General features: G+C 42.0%; 10 protein-coding genes across 10 annotated transcripts; 4 read left to right on the top strand and 6 right to left on the bottom strand.

Annotated features, from left to right (window-relative positions):
* Positions 1–460: 460 nt before the first annotated feature.
* On the top strand, positions 461–1,441 carry AWJ20_1991 (uncharacterized protein; the record flags this gene model as incomplete). Its single annotated transcript, XM_018878913.1, has 1 exon — positions 461–1,441. One exon carries the CDS (start codon positions 461–463, stop codon positions 1,439–1,441), a length of 981 nt encoding a protein of 326 aa, XP_018736880.1.
* Positions 1,442–1,614: 173 nt separating this feature from the next.
* PRE9 (proteasome core particle subunit alpha 3) lies at positions 1,615–2,175 on the bottom strand (the record flags this gene model as incomplete). Its single annotated transcript, XM_018878912.1, has 1 exon — positions 1,615–2,175. The coding sequence occupies one exon, from the start codon at positions 2,173–2,175 to the stop codon at positions 1,615–1,617; it is 561 nt and encodes a 186-aa protein (XP_018736879.1).
* A 617-nt stretch (positions 2,176–2,792) lies between these two features.
* AWJ20_1989 (DNA replication protein Dre4) lies at positions 2,793–4,343 on the top strand (the record flags this gene model as incomplete). Its single annotated transcript, XM_018878910.1, has 1 exon — positions 2,793–4,343. One exon carries the CDS (start codon positions 2,793–2,795, stop codon positions 4,341–4,343), a length of 1,551 nt encoding a protein of 516 aa, XP_018736878.1.
* A 109-nt stretch (positions 4,344–4,452) lies between these two features.
* Positions 4,453–5,685, bottom strand: AWJ20_1988 (uncharacterized protein; the record flags this gene model as incomplete). The annotated part of the gene is made up of 1 exon (XM_018878909.1): positions 4,453–5,685. The coding sequence occupies one exon, from the start codon at positions 5,683–5,685 to the stop codon at positions 4,453–4,455; it is 1,233 nt and encodes a 410-aa protein (XP_018736877.1).
* A 220-nt stretch (positions 5,686–5,905) lies between these two features.
* AWJ20_1987 (uncharacterized protein) lies at positions 5,906–6,412 on the bottom strand (the record flags this gene model as incomplete). The annotated part of the gene is made up of 1 exon (XM_018878908.1): positions 5,906–6,412. One exon carries the CDS (start codon positions 6,410–6,412, stop codon positions 5,906–5,908), a length of 507 nt encoding a protein of 168 aa, XP_018736876.1.
* Positions 6,413–7,142: 730 nt separating this feature from the next.
* On the top strand, positions 7,143–8,057 carry COQ5 (2-hexaprenyl-6-methoxy-1,4-benzoquinone methyltransferase; the record flags this gene model as incomplete). The annotated part of the gene is made up of 1 exon (XM_018878907.1): positions 7,143–8,057. One exon carries the CDS (start codon positions 7,143–7,145, stop codon positions 8,055–8,057), a length of 915 nt encoding a protein of 304 aa, XP_018736875.1.
* Positions 8,058–8,193: 136 nt separating this feature from the next.
* Positions 8,194–11,802, bottom strand: SMC4 (condensin subunit SMC4; the record flags this gene model as incomplete). The annotated part of the gene is made up of 1 exon (XM_018878906.1): positions 8,194–11,802. One exon carries the CDS (start codon positions 11,800–11,802, stop codon positions 8,194–8,196), a length of 3,609 nt encoding a protein of 1,202 aa, XP_018736874.1.
* A 37-nt stretch (positions 11,803–11,839) lies between these two features.
* Positions 11,840–12,637, bottom strand: AWJ20_1984 (uncharacterized protein; the record flags this gene model as incomplete). Its single annotated transcript, XM_018878905.1, has 1 exon — positions 11,840–12,637. One exon carries the CDS (start codon positions 12,635–12,637, stop codon positions 11,840–11,842), a length of 798 nt encoding a protein of 265 aa, XP_018736873.1.
* A 448-nt stretch (positions 12,638–13,085) lies between these two features.
* ARP6 (Arp6p) lies at positions 13,086–14,354 on the top strand (the record flags this gene model as incomplete). The annotated part of the gene is made up of 1 exon (XM_018878904.1): positions 13,086–14,354. The coding sequence occupies one exon, from the start codon at positions 13,086–13,088 to the stop codon at positions 14,352–14,354; it is 1,269 nt and encodes a 422-aa protein (XP_018736872.1).
* Positions 14,355–14,438: 84 nt separating this feature from the next.
* Positions 14,439–16,424, bottom strand: AWJ20_1982 (uncharacterized protein; the record flags this gene model as incomplete). The annotated part of the gene is made up of 1 exon (XM_018878903.1): positions 14,439–16,424. One exon carries the CDS (start codon positions 16,422–16,424, stop codon positions 14,439–14,441), a length of 1,986 nt encoding a protein of 661 aa, XP_018736871.1.
* Positions 16,425–18,102: the final 1,678 nt, after the last annotated feature.

The raw sequence follows: 18,102 nt of genomic DNA, 5'->3' as shown, positions 1-18,102 counted from the left end.
CGCCTTCTCAGGAGGCAATCCGGCATATGTTTGCTGATACTTTTTACAGCTACCAAACTTCAGAGGTGTTTAAATCACAGTAGGAAATATACTCGTTTAAATAACCAAAGTACTTGGTTATACAATTTACCAATCTGCTCCTTATAAAAAAAATTGAGGATTTACAAACGGGCGTTAAGAACGATTCTGTAGCCAAAAGACTATTTTCTTTTTTCCTTATCTACGTCACATTGCCATATTCTGTGCACCAACATAGAAACGTCAAGAGAAGATTCAGACGACAGATCAAGTTAGCCTTTACTTTGGAGGCTATTATAACACGGAAAGCGGTCTTAGAGCTTAGAGATTTGAAGCTGAAGTGTATGTGTATGTGCGAGCATCGCACAAACCCGCAAAGAATTGCAATACAGATACGTTTATAGGATATAAGATGAACCACGGGGAATTTTCACAGGATCGGATGAACCTAAAAGGATCAGAAAATATACAAATAAAGGGTACTAGAGCGATTTCAAGGGAAGTGATGCCAAAAATGTCTCCATTTGATGCGACAAGCGAGGCAGATTCGGGGCGAAAAGGCTTGCGAAATTCATCTTCCCCACAGTTACCAGACGAACTCTGGGTGGCGGTGTTTGAGTTCCTGGATATTCCAGACCTATATAATTGCTCAAAGGTTGACCATAGATTTCGGCGTCTAGCTCAGGATCCACAGCTCCATCATCGTAGGTTAACACAGACTGCGAAATGGCTGGAACGTGCTTATCCGCTTCGGCCTTCCTGCAAAGACTTATATGATCGAAACATTCTTCTCTCACGGGTCCAACTGGCTCCTAGTCCATGCCAAAAGCACATTTTGGCAAGCACAAGGTTGGCGAGAATATTCGTAAAAGATTCATTACGTCGAGGTTTAAGTAGACGCCCCACGCGTAAGGAGCTTATTGATAGGGGTGTTATGAAGCATGGTGGTAGCATTTTTGCAGACAAAATAGGATCTCTTGAACGGCAGCGGGTAGTTGATATCATTAGAGGATTCTTTAGTGACTCGCAGCGGCCGTCACTAGAGGCTGCTATTAGACGTGGAGTAGTGAGCCCTCCAGATCAGGAAAATAAACCAGTTCGAGTGTTGACACGAATATTCTCATACTGCTTCAGGGAATCTTCTGAATCTCCTAGATCGTCTCATGCGACTCGAATGCTAATAGATCCGCCAACACGAGCGAATGTACATCGCATGACTGAATGGTTTGAGGAACTGGCACGCAACGAACGATCGTCTTTTAGATTCGGAACACAACCTAGCCAAACATCCTCTTCATTTGGACCTTACGCATTTTCCACAGTTGCTACAACTTTGTCATCACCCTCTCCTGTGCATCAAATATCGGGTATTAGCTACGATGGAGTTTCTGCAATACGGCAGAGATTCCTTGCTATCTCATAGTACTAACTTTCTTCATTTAATTCTCCTCCCAGAACATAGTACCATAACTAATCTTATATATTTGGCAAGTGCATCGGCCTTTTCTACTTCTCAAAATGTGCTCATAAGTTCTGCAGAAGGAACAATATCTGTTTCCTACAAAACTTGGTAATATTATGTATTAGTTATATAATCTAATCATCTTCTTCGGCTTTACCTAAACCAGTAGCTTTGAGCAGAGCATCGATATCAGCAGGTTTCCAGATCTTCTGATATACCTTTCCACTGGCGGAGTCTTTGCCCACAGTCGAAAACTCCAATTTTTCGCTAGTAAGAGTAGCACTGTCCATAGTCTTGCTAAGAACTTTCATTGCTAGCTCACATGCTTGATCTAAGCTGAAATCTTCCTTATATTCCTGCTTTAATAGAGTTTGAGCAGATGCTCCATTTGCACCGACACTAGTGGCCTTCCATCCGCTGTAATTACCTGAAGGGTTTGACGTGTAGAGTTGGAAGCCATGAAGATCATCATAACCGGCAAACACAAAACTCACACCAAATGGTCTTAAACCTCCATATTGAGTATATCCTTGTTTGATATCACAAAGCCTCTTGACAAGAATTTCACAGGGAATCTCTTCGGAATATGTCTTCAGATAGCTCTGTGCGAATACACGAGCTCTATTAACAAGAATACTGGCATCAGAGTCAATACCAGCAACGGCACACACAATATGATCGTCTAATATATACATCTTTTCAGCCGAGACATCTTGTTCAAGAAGCTTACTAGTAACCTTCTTTTCAGCAGCCAAAACAATACCATCCTTAGCAAGAATACCAATGGCAGTTCCTGCGTGTGAAATAGCTTCCAGTGCATATTCAACCTAAGGCCTTGTTAGTTCCTAGCTACTTATCCTCAATTGTCATCCAATTATCATCACCACTCATAATAAGTAAGCGAACATAATTGTAGGATACCTTTGAGAGGCGCTATTTTGAATTACCCATTGCCAAAGTTGGTCAACTTCTCCAGTGGCAATGAACAGTGGCAATCGTAGTACTCAAAGCTACACTACTCAACCGCAATTGATCTAACATGTTAAACTATTAGTACTCACCTGATGAAGTCTGCCTTCTGGCGAAAAAATTGTTGTTCTACTATCGTATCGTCTACTCATTGTAAATGTTGTGGCTCGGGGGTCTTGATGAAAATGCTAAGTTGTGATGCTGTGATAACACATTGGGGATCTAGGTTCATAAGGTAAGCATGCGCGCACGCGCATAACTGTACACCTCGTCTCAGATCTAGCTCAGATTAATTATTAAGGATTAGAATTAGCTGGGGAGGAAATTATAGAACGGTCTATGAATGTCAGTTTCGAAAGATGATACTTTACCCACTGGGTGGACCCGGCATCTTGCGCCATCAGGGCACTTTTACTACTATCACGCTGAATCTAAGAGGTCAACTTATGAACGACCCAAGTCTGATTCGCAAGTTATAGCATCCGTTAAGAATAACAATTCTTCTGAAAGCACCAGTCGGATACCAACAGGGCCACGGACAGAGAACCAAAATCATGAAAGGACGGAGAAACCAAAGCAATCTAATCAAAAACGAAAGCGAAAAAAGGATCTGAGAAGTATTGATCCCCCACAAGTCAAGGTTGCAGTCAAGGACTGTGATCCGTGGTTGATAGTCATTCTCAAGTCAGGAAGATGGTTTGTGTACAACCCTCAGACAAACAAGTCATTTTGGGATGTTCCTGAAGATGTTCTGAGGAAAATAGAGGAGATGGATAGAGATGACTTGATACTTCTTGTTGCCAGAGCGAGAGGACTCACTCTTAGTACTGATAGTGCAGCTCCTAAATTCGAAGAACAGGGACGATTGGAGGCTGGAACCGAAGAAGGCAATGCAAACTCAGCTCCTGATAACACCGTCATAGAAGATGTCAGTGACGATGAAGGGGTAGAGAGCGACCGGGAAAATGATGATGATAATATTGATCTGAACGACGAAAATAGCTTAGAAGAAATGAGCAATGATGATGATGGCCTGGGAACAGGGTTTGAATTAGACTGGGATAATATTGAAGATGATTTGAAAAATGACGATAGTACAGGAAATGCTGACTTGACAAATCAGGAAAGACTGTCGATATTTTATAGCCTATTGGAAGATTTCTCCATCAATCCTTTCGGAGTTTGGGAGGTAGAGCTCAACAAAGTTTTAGATGATGACCGTTATGATATCTTGGAAAGTAATTCAGCAAGATCAGATGCCTTCGATAAATGGGCTGCACTAAAAATTAGGGAGCAGAAGCTTCAGCATGAAGAGTTGTCTACAAAAACTCAAGATTCTACAGAGGATATCATCAAAAAGATGGTTGAAGATTCGCCTGTCGGTAGATTTTTAAGTCTCGTACGTCGAAAATACAAAGAAAAATATTTCTATGTTGATTTTAAGCGGAAGTATCGCAATGAAGCTTTGTTCGATATTCCAGAGTTGACAGATAAAGATAAAGAGAAAATCTACCGAGAGTATGCTTCTTATAAGAAGAAACCTCAAAATGACCAGATCACTCTTGTCAAAGAGTTCCTCAGTTCGAAGATTAAACACAGCAGCGACTTGTCTAAACTTACCGATACTTTATTCAACGACGTTCGATTTTATATTGTTCCTGATGACCAAATTAGTAAGCTAGTTGATGAAACGCTCTTGAAATTACAGACCCAGAAAACTTCCAGTTCAGATAGGAGTATACAAGATCGCCAAAATAAGATTCTCGCGGAGAAAGCCAAACAGCAGCGGCAGCTTTCGTATGAAAGGCGCAAGTTGGAAGAAGAAGTAGAAAAGCTGGACGAGGCAAAATATAGTCTCAAGAGAAATCTATCTACAGTTTTGGGTGGGAAGTAGTAAACCGAATTAGTTCTTATTTATTATAACCTGTATTATATTGCATTATTATTAACTACTGCGCAATTGCGATAATTATTATACACCAGTCTAGTTTTTTGCTTGCTGCTTAAATTTTTCCCTTTTCATTTTCTTTTTGTTCTTGTCGTTTTTTGAACTTGTCGGCCCTTCCTTTGTACCAGAAACCTTCGCGGCGATCAAGCTTATAACGTTCGTCATCATCGTTCTCAGCCTCCTCTGGCATTTCCAATTTAATCATGGTTTCATTTCTAGAGTGGCTTATCTTATATTGACCATCAAGTACTAGGTCTTTTGCGACAAGTTCTCTTGTACGGCCCAAGCTTTCAATAGCCGAAACTCTATCAGCAGTTTCCTCTAACAATTCCTCGAATCCTGGCAGCGAGGCAATCTCATGGAACGCCTGCATCATGACGACCGAATCGGCCTTCACTCGAGACAATGAATCAAGTGTAAAAATATTCAGATTGTCGTAATGTTGGATATAATCCGGCCGGGTCATAATTTGTCTAGCACGCCATAAGGGAATTCGAGGTATTTCATGATTTGAAGTAGCCAACTCTTCGGGTGTCATCTTACTTAGGCGCTCCCTGTCTAGCCTAACCAATTCCTTCATTAAATACATAGCAGAGGTCGAAAATTTACCACTCTCCATCACATCATCGTCCATTGATTCTCCGAGCAAGGCACACTGGTTTAAGAACCATGTCTTTTCCTTGTCTATAAGTTTATGACATGCATTTATGGGATCATCTTTAGAAGCGACTGCTGCCAAATGCTGAGGTCGACCCCCAATCAAATTATAAACCTTGTTTGCATCTTCATCTGAAATTTTCTGCCCATAAAATTTCATTCTAGCTCTTCGCAATGCTTGTATCGACTCCTTTCGGGAGAAATCGTTAATAGTCAGAACTTCAAGTCGAGTACCAAGCTTTTTTAATCTTTCATATAGCCAATAGTCGTCACTATTGAAAACTATGGTTACTAGTCCAGCTCCGCTCAAAGATTCAGCCTTCTGCTGCAATAATTCAACCAAATTCTGGCCCTCTAAATCATCACGAATCATATGCGCATTGTTGATAATTAGAATAAGCGGCCGCTTGTGTTTCGCGACATGTTTGACGGCCACTGTCTCGAGGGTATTGAAGGCTCTTTCAATATCCAAAATGGCCGTGGTATCACGTGGTCCACGAATTGAGAAGAGAGAGCCCAAATAATCTTCATGAAATTGGAAATTCAACGCTTTTCCCAATCTGATTCGAAATATTTCAGGATCGGCATGAGCGTCCAATAGTGTACAATACAATGAATTGGTTTTTTTCATTGCCCTATAATTTGTTAGCAACGTGCTATGAATAATTCAGGAACTCCGTACTTACTCTAAAATCATGGAAGTCTTTCCTGTGCCTTTCTCGCCAATCTAGCAGACGTTAGAAAAGAAACACTCGAGAACCTTATGTCAGGCACTTACTAAAAGGTAATATCTTCCAGCAGTCTTTCCCGAGATCACATCGTCCAAAGTTTGCTGATGCTCACGAAGAACCCTAGCTAGCAGTTAGTTGAATCATGTTATAGGAATATGTCGATGCAGGTACTAACCAATCATTACGATCATCTTCGCCATTTTGGTGCATGGAGAGCTCGAATGCCGGATTTCCTTCTGTGAACGCGTTCGACATCTTTGTTAAAGCCCTTTCTTTATATGTCCTGTGATATATCAATCCAGCCAGGCCTAACATTGACAACGAAGCCACCATGATTCCAGCAGTCTCTAAGCATTTCATAAATATGTCGTATCCACGCCCAGTCTCCTTTTTCGAATCTTTTTTCTTTTTAGGGTCCTCTTCATCCCCCCCTAATGGGTCATCAAACGGTATTGGTGCCACGGGAATCATACTCCTCGAGTTTGTACTCGAGAACCCTCGACATGTTGAGTTCCAGGGGCTGAGCTTGCCTGCTATACCTCCGAAAAGTAAAGGCTGAGTATACCTCACTTGGACTGACGGAGCCACTTTGACAGCACGCAACAGGTGGTTATAGTGCCGGAGCATTGTCCCTTCTCAATGAACCGAGTATATGAAGTCAGTGAATTTAATCACATCGATCCCCGTTAGCTTGTCTCGGAACTAACACGCCGTGCATATAGTTTTGGTCGAGATCTTCTTGCCAAGACAAGTTACTACAGATCGGTTCCGTAACAGATGAGGTGGAACCTCTGAAAATTAACCTCATAACTAATAACTCCTATAGCTATTGGCACCCAAAACCGTAGAACGACGATTCGATCTAACAGAAATTGGTTTGTAGTTTAATGAGAATTTTTGTTTCCAATTGATCTGAGTGAGTGAGAACCTATCCCGCAGGCCCTGAGAGCTATTCATTTGGACGTCACCTGATTTTGGCTGGGGGCTGACTCGACGCGGTTTTGTTTTACATGGATCTCCGCCCCGTCAGATTTAAGGCAAGATGTTGACTCGTTAACGGTAAGCAAACTATTGTGATGAAATGTTGTATGAATAATTTACTATTTATATATTTAAATAAGACGGCATTAAATCTCGAATGTAAGAAAGCCCCTTTTCCTCTCAAGAATAATTCATTTATAGATTTAAAGTGGCAGGCTACCTGAAACTTTAGGGTTAGGTCAGAATCATCAGCAGGAGAGCTAGCAGCGCTCGTACCGTACCTACAGTACAGGGCAAGGTTGGGCGTGAGGATAATTTCGAACTGCCGAGCAATACATAGTAGAGTTACTACTTAGTTCACCACCATTATAATAAAATGATTGTCAAACGGGCATTGGCAAGAGCTCAAAAACAGAGCAACTCATTACGATTTTTGAATTGTTGTAATACTGCAATTACTGGAGAGCCATTAGGTTTTGTTCGACGTCCATATTCAACTGAAGGAAGTAAAACTACTCATTTTGGTTTCAAAACTGTTCCTGAGGACGAAAAGGAGCATCTTGTGAAGCACGTTTTCTCAAATGTTGCTTCTAGCTATGATTATATGAATGATGCTATGAGTCTTGGTATTCACAGACTGTGGAAAGACCACTTTGTCTCCAAATTAGATCCTGGAAGAAGAGCCGGCGGATCCCCTCTATCCTTTTTAGATGTTGCTGGAGGCTCCGGTGATATTGCATTTAGAATTCTAGATCATGCTGCTAAAATCCATGGAGATCACGAGAGTGTTATGAATGTTGTGGACATCAATCCAGAAATGCTGGCCGAAGGTGAAAAACGATCGAAAGAAACTCCATATGGAAACACTTCGCGTATTAATTTCAAAGTGCAAAATGCCGAGTTTTTGGATGCGATTCCAGATAACTCGCAAGATATTTATACAGTTTCATTTGGCATTAGAAACTTTACCAATATTCCAGCCGCCTTGGCTACTGCTCATCGTGTCTTGAAACCTGGTGGAGTTTTTGCCTGTTTAGAGTTCAGCAAGGTAGACAATTCCATCTTGGACACTTTATATCAACAGTACTCCTTCAACATAATCCCACTATTGGGCCAAGTTCTGGTTGGTGATCGTGATTCCTATCAATATTTAGTTGAGAGCATCCAGAGATTCCCCTCCCAAGAACAGTTTGCAGGTATGATCCAAGATGCTGGATTTACTTTGGCAGGTTCCGGATATGAGAATCTCTCCTTTGGTATTGCTGCTATCCATACTGGAGTTAAATTATAGGTATCCTCTGCTTGTCAGGTGATTGTAAATAGAAATAAATGAAATTCTTTTTATTTCAAAGTATATCTCACTAAAGAAAGACTTGGATAATAGTACATTTAATAAATATGTGTTAATACAAAATTAGACTAGCTGACTATGGTAAAATTGTGGTGTTTGAACTGTCTTGCCCATGAATATAGTCGTTGTTTTGCAAAGCAATGCTTTTGGTCATATTATTGACTTTATAGATGCCAACAAGCTGCTTAGCGAGTTCAAACATATTATTTCTCAAGGAGATGACTATGAATTGGCCATGTTTTGTACGTTCCTTGATATAAGTGGCAACAATAGAAACGTTTCTGAAGTCCAAAGCTGCATCAATCTCGTCCATTACGTACAATGGCGTAGGTTTATAATGGTGTAGTGCAAAAACAAGAGCCAAGGAGCTTAATGTCTTTTCGCCACCAGAAAGGTTGGAAATGTTCCTCCAGCTCTTCTTGGGAGGCATAACACTAAACAGAATACCCTCGGAGAACGGGTCCAAAGAGTCCACCAGCTCCAACTCAGCATTACCACCCATGGTAATCATTTGGTACATTTCTTTTAGCTTGCCAGAGATGCTGTTAAAGCCTGTCATGAACTCTTCCAAACGGCGATTACGTAGATCATCACACATCTTTTTAACTGTATCCCTTGCCGTGACGGACTCGTTGAGTGCTAAACGTCTGGCATCATGCTCTTCTACCCTGCGCTTATAGTCTTTGAGAATCTGCATATCAACCTTGGCGTTCTGACCCTTGGTCTGGAGAGATTCAATTTCGCGTTTCAACTCAGCTTTGTTCATTGCCTCTAGCTCATCCGCAGAATATTCAAATAATTCCGTCTTGTTTAGGATCGACTTATTGGCAACATCTTCGTCTTCATTCACATCTTCATCTTCTTCGTTGCCTTCCGCCTCTTCTCCCTCCTCCACATCTTGCCTTGGTAAAGATTTTTTCAATGGCTTCTCTTTCTTTACACGGACGGCCTTGATCTCGCTTAGATCATGAAGTTGCAGCTTCTGTAATTGCGAAATCCAGGACCTGAGGCTGTTTGACTCGTCTTTAATGGTCTTTTCATGCTGATCGATAGTGTTTTTGATTTCGATTTCACGAGACCGTAGCGAATCAATATCTTTCTGCTTTGCATCAAGCTCAGATTTTAGCTCATCAAGGATTTCTTGTTTTTCTTCCAATTGGTCACTAAGTTGTGAAACAAGCTGCTCGAATTGTTGAATAATCAATTGTTTCTCGCTTAGCTCTTTGTTTGCTTCTTCTAGCTCTTGAGTAGATGCTGAAATCTCTGCCTCGCAGTTATCGATGGTCTTGGAATGCTTCTTGAAATCGTTATTAGCCTTGGCATTTTCCTTCAAGCCATTTGCTAACCTCGTATTGACTAATTCAATCTGCTCTTTAATACCATCAACTTTCGACTTTTGCACTCTTAAACGAACACCTCCTGCATCCATAATCTTCTCTTGCAAATCGGCCACATCTTGCTCCAAGCCCTCGCTGTGTGATCTTAGTTGTTTTAATTCGGCTTCCAATTTGGCGACATGCTCTTCAGACCGCTTCAGGGTGCTAGGATCTGGGCGATTTGCTTCAAGTGATTTGGCAAGCTCAGCAGACTGCTTCTTTGCTTCATTAAGCCTGGCTGTCAAAGCAGTAATATCAAGTTCGACCTTTGAGATTTCTAATTCAATTTCTGGCTTACGTTCCTGTAACTCCTTCAATGTGGTTTGCATAGTCAACACAGTATTTTCAGCAATTTTATACTTCTTCTCATGCTCGTCTTGTACTCTCTCCAATTCCTGAACTTGACCCTCTGACAATGCACCTTCTGTAAGACCAGCTGCCATCTTTCCTCTCGAAATCTCACCACCACCACTCATTGCGCCGGACGCTTCAACAATCACACCATCGAGGGTGACAACTCTCCATCTCTTTTTGCCATAAGCAATTCTTCTGGCTTGATCAGCATCCTTAGCAACAAGAGTATCAAACAATACACTGTAGAAGGCTGGGGCGTACTCGGGAGCAGAAGGTACAATTAAGTCAAATAACCGCGGGACATTTTCAGGAGTTTGGATGGGAGATAAGTCTCGCTTCGGTAATTTCTCTAGTAGGATGAATTTGGCACGGCCGAGGTTCTGTTTTCGCAGGTAATCAACACACTGTTCACCAGCAGCGACAGTATCAACAACCATATTATCGAGAGAAGGACAAGCGGTAGAAATTGCAACATCATATTTAGCATCAATGGTTCCTAAGGCACCGAGGCGTCCTCTGAAGCCTTGAATTCTTCCGGAATCGTTCAATCTGGTCAATCCGGTGAGTACCTTATTTTGTGAGGTAGTGGAGCTTAGCGCTTCTTTGGCAGCATCAACTCTTTGTCTACCATTAACTAACTGCTGCTTCATTTTCGCCAATTTAATTGATGCCTGGTCGCACTCCTTAACTCCCATACTAATCTGACTAGTCACATGTTCAAGTTCCTTCTTGAGTTTTTCCATTTCTCGCTCCTTTGCACGCCCTTCCTTCATAGTAATAGTGATATTTTCCTTAGATTCGTTTAACGACTTTTCACCTTGCGACTCGCGCTCTTTCAAGAGTTCTAACTCACTGTTGGCAACGGCAATTTCAGACTCCTTTGACCTAGTCTTTTCTCGCCATGGCTCCAATTTCTTCTGGATCGTTTCGATTTGATCGGTAAACTCAGCCGTCTTGTCCTTGAGCTCATCTTGGATAGCTTCTAGTTGGCAGTTTTCATTCTCTAAGGATTTTTGAAGACCCTTGAGTTGGTCAGACAGCTGGCTAGATTCTTCTTGATAATTAGAAAGCCACGTTTCGGTTTCGACCTTAGAATGTGTCGCTGCCTCTATGGACTTCTCCAGTTTCTTCCTCTTGGAATCCAGATGCTTCTTTCTCTCCTCAACCTTGACTTTCTCAATCTCATGCTTCGAAAGCAATTTTGATTTCTCGCTCAGTGTCTTCTTGATTAAGTCTAACTCCTTCAGCTTTTGAGCGTGATCCTTTTTCAAAACTTCAATTTCTTCAGAATTGACAGTAGTTCTATCAAGTTCAGCCTTCAGTTTGGCATGTTGTTCCTCGACGATGGATTTGCTGAGCTCAACTCTCTTCTGACAAAGGTAGGCTTGTAGTTGCCATAGAGCTGACTGCTTGAATGCGAGTTCATTTTCAAGCTCAAGATAGGTCACAATATCATTTTTTTGATCCTCGAGACTGTTAAGTTCAGTTTCGACGATCTTCAAGCGGTCCTGCTTCTGAACACAATCCTCATTGAGAACTTCGACCTCTGCCAGGGATTCCTCGATAGCCTTTTTATATTGTGATGTACCAATAATGTCTTCCAAATACTCCAAGAGACCATCATCATTATCATTGTCAGCTTTGGGTTTCATCTGGGCAATACTCTCGACCTCTCCCTGAAGAATTAGAAATCTCTTGTGGTCTAAATCGATTCCTCGTTCTCTCAATAGCGTTGTTACCTCAGTGAAATTACTTTCTTTGTCATTAATCATATACTTTGAGCTATTGTTTCGGAAGGATTTACGAGTAATCACCAGCTCTGTACCAGGGACGACAGTTGAAGATCCGTTGGCAGAATCGACAACATCTTGGAAGTGGACTTCGACGCTACAAGAATTGAGATTTGGATAAGCTGCTGAGTTATGAATCAAGGCTGACACTTTACTATGACGCATTTTGGATGCTCTGAAACCAAATACAAATAGTAGAGAGTCAATAACGTTGGATTTTCCCGATCCGTTGGGGCCCACTACTGCAGAAAAAGACTGTGGTGAAGTTAGTACATGAATGGTTGGTTGACTTTTTCATAGTACTTACACTGTGAAAAGGACCAATTTCTTGACGACCTGCATAAGATTTGAAATTAGTGAGGACTAATTTATGGATAGTCAGTCGTTGGTGTGGTGTTTCAGAGGATTGCTCCAAATAATTTGCAATCTTTGATGGAGACCGGAAAGTAGGTGAAGTAGAGTCTAATGAAACTTTACGGACAGCTTCGATAGTACTATCAAGATCCTCAGACGGGGTTGCTGGATAGGCTAATGGTGTCTGTGGTGGGGGTGGAAGGCGGTTGTTCAGATCAAGCTCTGTTAGTGGATGGCCAGCATTACCTAGGCGAGCCAAAGCTTGATGTGATGGTGCTAGAGTTGGAGGGGCTGATCCATTGGTTGGTTTACCAGAGGGAATAGGAGCAAAGGAAACACGATTTTGCTTCCTAGCTGGAGTTACCGGTGGCATTTTGCCCAGTGCATCTGTGGGAGAAAACTCGTTCTCCTTAGAGGAGTCGACGTCTTCAATAGTTGAAAGTCGAGACACGGGTTCTAAGTGAGCTACTTGCACAGCTCCAGGTCTCATTGGAGTTGATGATACTAATGGAACCATAGTATCGGTCGAAAGTTTAGAATACATGCCAGGGTTTGAATCATCTTCGTCGCTATCATCCTCAACCACTCGAGTCGGTCGACGAGGTACGGCCGTTCCCGCTTGTCCAAGACTACGAGTACGTGGCATATCTGATTGTGGTTGTTGGAAGCCTTGAATATTCCTTAGTCGTCTTCGCTGACTGACAAGTTGAGATGCTTATATGTTAGAAAAGGAAAATAAACAACGCGGGATGTGCGTTAATAACGTTCTCGATGTTGTTGATCTATGTCGCGTTCTGGTTTCCACGGCAACCACAGATATGTAGTGGAAGAGACCCTGCGTCAAAAAGAGGCACAAGATATTACAGGCAACGACAATGGCCCACTTCAGAATACTCCAACAGAAGTAAATGTAGCTGAATATAAGGTTTACCTAAGATGATACCTCTCTGTTAGCAGGTAAATTAAATCCCTCTCAATTTCATTGGTATGAGTAGAGAAGACAAGCTTAAATCACGTGATACGCTTAAAGGAAAAGAATACTTCAAGTCTGCAGAGCACTTCGATAGAGATAATTATATATACATTGGGCTTCAATGTCAGTCCTCGTTATAGATAATGGAGCCTATGAGTTGAAAATAGGATATGCCACAGATGACAAAAATCCAGCACATTTCAGAGTATCAAATTCCATAACACGGTCGAAGGATCGAAGAACTTACGTTGGGAATGAAATTGAGAACTGTAGAGACTATGCTGGACTGACTTACCGACGGCCTCATGAAAGAGGCCAGTTGGTTAATTGGGAAACTCAAAAGGCTATATGGGATAACCAATTCTATGGTAAAACTTCAAAGCTTGTTGGAATGAATGGTGGTAAGCCTGTTGACCCTAGTGAAACCTCGTTAATTCTCACAGAAATGCCCTACTCGTTGCCCGCGTTATCGTCAAATATGGATCAAATTGTATTTGAAGAGTATGGCTTTGATTCTTACTACCGATGTACCCCAGGCTCTTTGGTTCCATGGAATGATATACGAGAACTGTACAATGACACTTCGTCAAGAAGCTCTCCTGTCTCGGAGTGTGCTTTAGTTATCGACAGCGGATTTAGCAGCACCCATGTGTTACCTGTAGTTCTAGGGGAGGTATACTGGCCAGCGGCTAAGCGTATAAATATTGGAGGTAAACATCTTACGAACTACCTTAAAGAAACAGTTTCTTTTAGATACTACAATATGATGGAAGAGACATTCCTCATGAATGTTATAAAGGAGAGAGTATGCTTCGTGTCTCTCAAGTATCAGCTCGATCTCGAAGAAGCTCATATAAACAAGCGAAAGAGCTTACTACGGATAGATTACGCTCTCCCCGACTATAGGACAAGTAAATTGGGGCATATCGTAAAAGGAGCGACAAGTTCGAATGATTCAAACCAAGTGTTAACTCTCACAAATGAACGATTTACTATTCCCGAGGCACTGTTTCGCCCCAGTGATCTTAATCTCGACCAAGCTGGTATTCCAGAAACTGCTATTAATTGCGTCAAATTGATGCCCGAAGAGATCCAATCCATGTTATTGAGTAATGTTGTTCTGGTTGGTGGAAATGCTGTCTTGCCTGGATATAAGGAACGCATTCGTGAAGAACTTCAAAGTTTCTCTCCCCAAGGCGTAAATCTCAGGGTAGGTATGCCTGTAGACCCTATATCTTATGCTTGGCAGGGTGGCTGTCGACTTGGCTCTCAGAAAGATATGTTGTCCAAGGCATATGTTACTAAAGCAGACTATATGGAACATGGCGTCAACCTGTGCCTCTCACGGTTTGGGATAAAAAAGATGGATAACAGCATAGCCATGGACTAACAATGGCGATTAGTCCTATAACTGTACAAAACAATGTATTTATTTCTATATTTATTAAAAAAAATTTAAACAAGTGTCGTCGTCTCACGTAAGTATCCATGCAATGCCACCCACTCCAAAGCATACAATGGAGAAGAAAGATGAAAATACGATGGTTTGTTGCCACCATGGAGGTGCTTCACATAATAGATAAAGCGAGAGTCCAAGCATGCTAATGGCGAGAGCGAAAATGAACCCACTGATCATAAATACATAAGTGCCCAATGAAATCTCAGAAATATCCTGTAATAATGTAACAGAAAATAGAGTCATAATGATAAATGCTGCCAGAGATAAACACATTGAATATAAAAATGTGAGCACGCTGTTCCGTCGCTGGGCAGCTACGCTGTTATTACGGTCGCCAAATGAACGGTACGCGAAGTCGTCGCTATCGTCACTCGACGTTCGGGGCTTGATGCGTGGCGAATAGCGACCAACACTGGCCTCTTCATCGAAATCATCTTCCTCTTCATCCTCTTCATCAGGATCACTCTCACTGCTACTACCGCGACGATAATTTCCTTCACGCAATGCCTCGTAACCATCTCTACTACCAGTTATCTTGCTAGTAAACCAACCGATACTTTGTAAAAATTTATCAGATATGCGAACCAATGCATCAATATTAGCTTCACTAAAAAGCTTATCCTGATAACTTCCCGATGGATCTTCATCGTTAATGACAAACACGCCCAGATCTTCTCCATCTTCTGGGTCATCAAATTCGTTCCAGTATCTAACCGCCAGCTTACTTTCGCTTGGTTGACTCTGAAGTTTATGACGTTGCCTTGAGGCAGGGTTGTAGAAAGAAGAAACTCGACTCAACATCTGAGGACGGTTTTCACGGTCTTCAACAACAGTCATGCTAGATTTACGTGACAAGCCCTCTTGCTCTTTAGCAGAGTCATAATCATGAATCTGGGCATTGCTATCGTTTAGTAAAATGCTGGGTGTGCTGATGGACACACTCTTATCAGTCCTATTAGCACCAGCAAGGTTGGCGCTAGAATTCATAGAACGACGTACAGGGGCAACACTGGGAACTTTGCGAATCTCAACATTATCCTCAATGATCTCGAGCCATGAAGGAACACTCTGTAGTTGATCAGAATAAAACGAAACAACTGAGTATGCATATAAGGAGAAACCTTCTCTCATGGGGTAAACTAAATGCGACTTTTCGATATCAGAGAGCCATTGCGGTTTCGACGTACCCTTCCATCGAATTTCTAAAATTGAGTGAGGAAAAGTCTTTGCGGATGATAATTCAGTCTTGGTCGTCTTCTCAAGTTTGATGTTTGAGTCCATTGTCGCCCAAATATTAGTCTCGGTACTATTGTTAACATTGACGCCGATGACACTGGCAGCATCATCGTCATTAACATAAGAAAATCTGTTTCGTGAATATGTAACCTTCGATAAAGGCTTGGCTTGCTTTCTTTGCACCCATCCAATGGCCAGTTTTCTGGCTCCGTCCAGTTGGTTGAAATCGATTTCTGCAGCCTTCTCATTCAAGATTAGATCTAGCTCTTCAGGAGTCAAGTTAGAACTTGCAAAGTGCCTTAAACCACCAGTTGGCGAGCAGAGCACACTGGATGAGTCGTTCACCTTGCGGATCTGAGCCGGCTCCTTACCGGTCTGTGCATACTCGAGCTTGGGGGTATCTAAGTAGACTACTTCAGTAGTATCAAGCTCGGTGGTATTTGCAGAAGTAGATGCGGAACCCGCTAAGGAGTTATGTGTACCATGATCTGACGAAACAAGCATCAGCTCTTTTAGTAATGCAACTTTGACTTCCATCACGTTATCTGAGTGGACCAAGAATATGCTCGACTGGGTTACGGCACTGACCATATCACTGTCATATTTACATAAAGAATCATGTGGTAATTCCATTCTCTTGCGAACAGTCGTGAACTTGGCATTCCTCAAGACATCATATAAAAGTGCTAATTCAAGGAAGTTCGATGTGAAGTCATGGTTAGCAAAAGACTGAGGGGAATTGAGTTTTTTCCAAAATGGAGCCATATCGTCCTTTTTCGAATTGTTCCATTTTCGATATTTTTTGACAAGCTTTCTAAATCCTGTTGTCTGTGCTCCTATGAATCTGGAAAGGGCCTGGATATCCCTAGTCAATCTGCTCAGTTAGATTCTGCTCTCTGGTATCCCGTATCAACCGCAGTTCAATGATACATTTCTCACACTTATCAAAACATGGGTCGGTCGTTCACATTATAAACTTACCTCGTAATGGCCTGATGCAGTCGGTACAGTTTTCCCTGGCGTACCTTGGAGTTGAGAGAGTAACCAAGCCCCGATTTCAAAGACGAAGCCTCCTGCTCGGCCAAAGCATCTACTATCTTCTCACAGTCGTCAATTCGGCGATCAATCTCGCCTGCTTTAGACCGAACGAAAAGATTAACCTGGTGCTCATGTTAGTACGATATCGAACTATACCAGCAGCTCTTTTCCTGCTGATAAGACCCTCTCAACTTACAGCTTCGTACTCTTCATCTAAAATGGCCAAAAGATTAGCCAGAGCAGCTGAATTGTCAGTGCCTTTAGACGTAGCCTTCTTTATAAACCCCTTGATTTCATTATAATCGATGTTATGGGCCCTCCACTCCGGCACAGAACGCTTTGAAAGTTCTGAACCGTATTTCATGCCTATCCAGTACCTTGGAAAAGTGAATTCAAAATGGGATTCTGAGTCAGAGCCAGGTCCAAGCTACACTACTTTACAAGCCGATATACAAAGTTAGTGGTCAGAGTAAAGCCTACGTTTAGGTAGAATATATGATATTAAAGAAAACGAAAAGATACTATCAGCCTCAGTATGAATTAAAATTTAGCTCAAACACAAATATCCAATCCAAATTACAGTAATCTCTCGATTAAACCTTAAATGAGCGGTATCGCGCAGTATCTCCTGGTATCCTGTGGTTATCTGTAGTTGTGTTAACAGTTTTTCAAACACTGGTACCGGTTCAGACTGAGAGATCGCCTGGTTGGCCTATTCAAGTGCTATGTGGTAAATTCTAGGCGAAATAACAAGCAGAAAGTAAGTATTAACTAAACAAACAGCAGAAGAACATAGTCTCACAGGTTAGGCAGCCAAGTTTTTTTTTTTGGTATTATTATGTCCCCCAGTAACAGCCACATGCAACTGATATGCAGGTAGGGGCACGACTAAGAGGCTGGCTAGCCCCGGTCTCACTCGGAGATCAGCCGCCCCGCCGAAGCATCTGAACGTGCTTGTGATAGGCGATCAGAAGTAAATATGTAAACTAAGGCTGTCGTGCACGGCACCCTTCCACTTAGAAGGAACACAGAAAGACCTGGAAAATCATTCTGATAGAACCGGTGTCAGGGACCGAGCATGCATGCATCGACAACGACTAATCCATCACCAGTTATCGTTAACGGGCACTAGTCCCAAAAGCTTGGATCGTAGGAAAATTGACTCTGTACAGCATTAGCGGAAGCTATATCCGAAACTTACCCGAAAATGGACCAATAAATCGCCAATGGCACTAATTGCACCCTACACAGCTACAGCACTAAAACTAACAAGAGCTCGAGACAAGTTATCTATAAAGTGGTCTAAAAAGCACGTGCACGATCTACAGGAAAGCATTTACTCGCATAGTTTAACTGGCAGAACCAGCCCTGGCTACCGCTGCTGCTAAAATTGTGAATTGTGAAT

This window comes from Sugiyamaella lignohabitans, chromosome B (assembly GCF_001640025.1).
Source record: "Sugiyamaella lignohabitans strain CBS 10342 chromosome B, complete sequence".
Taxonomy (NCBI): domain Eukaryota; kingdom Fungi; phylum Ascomycota; class Dipodascomycetes; order Dipodascales; family Trichomonascaceae; genus Sugiyamaella; species Sugiyamaella lignohabitans.
This window is presented reverse-complemented; position numbering and strand designations above follow the sequence as displayed.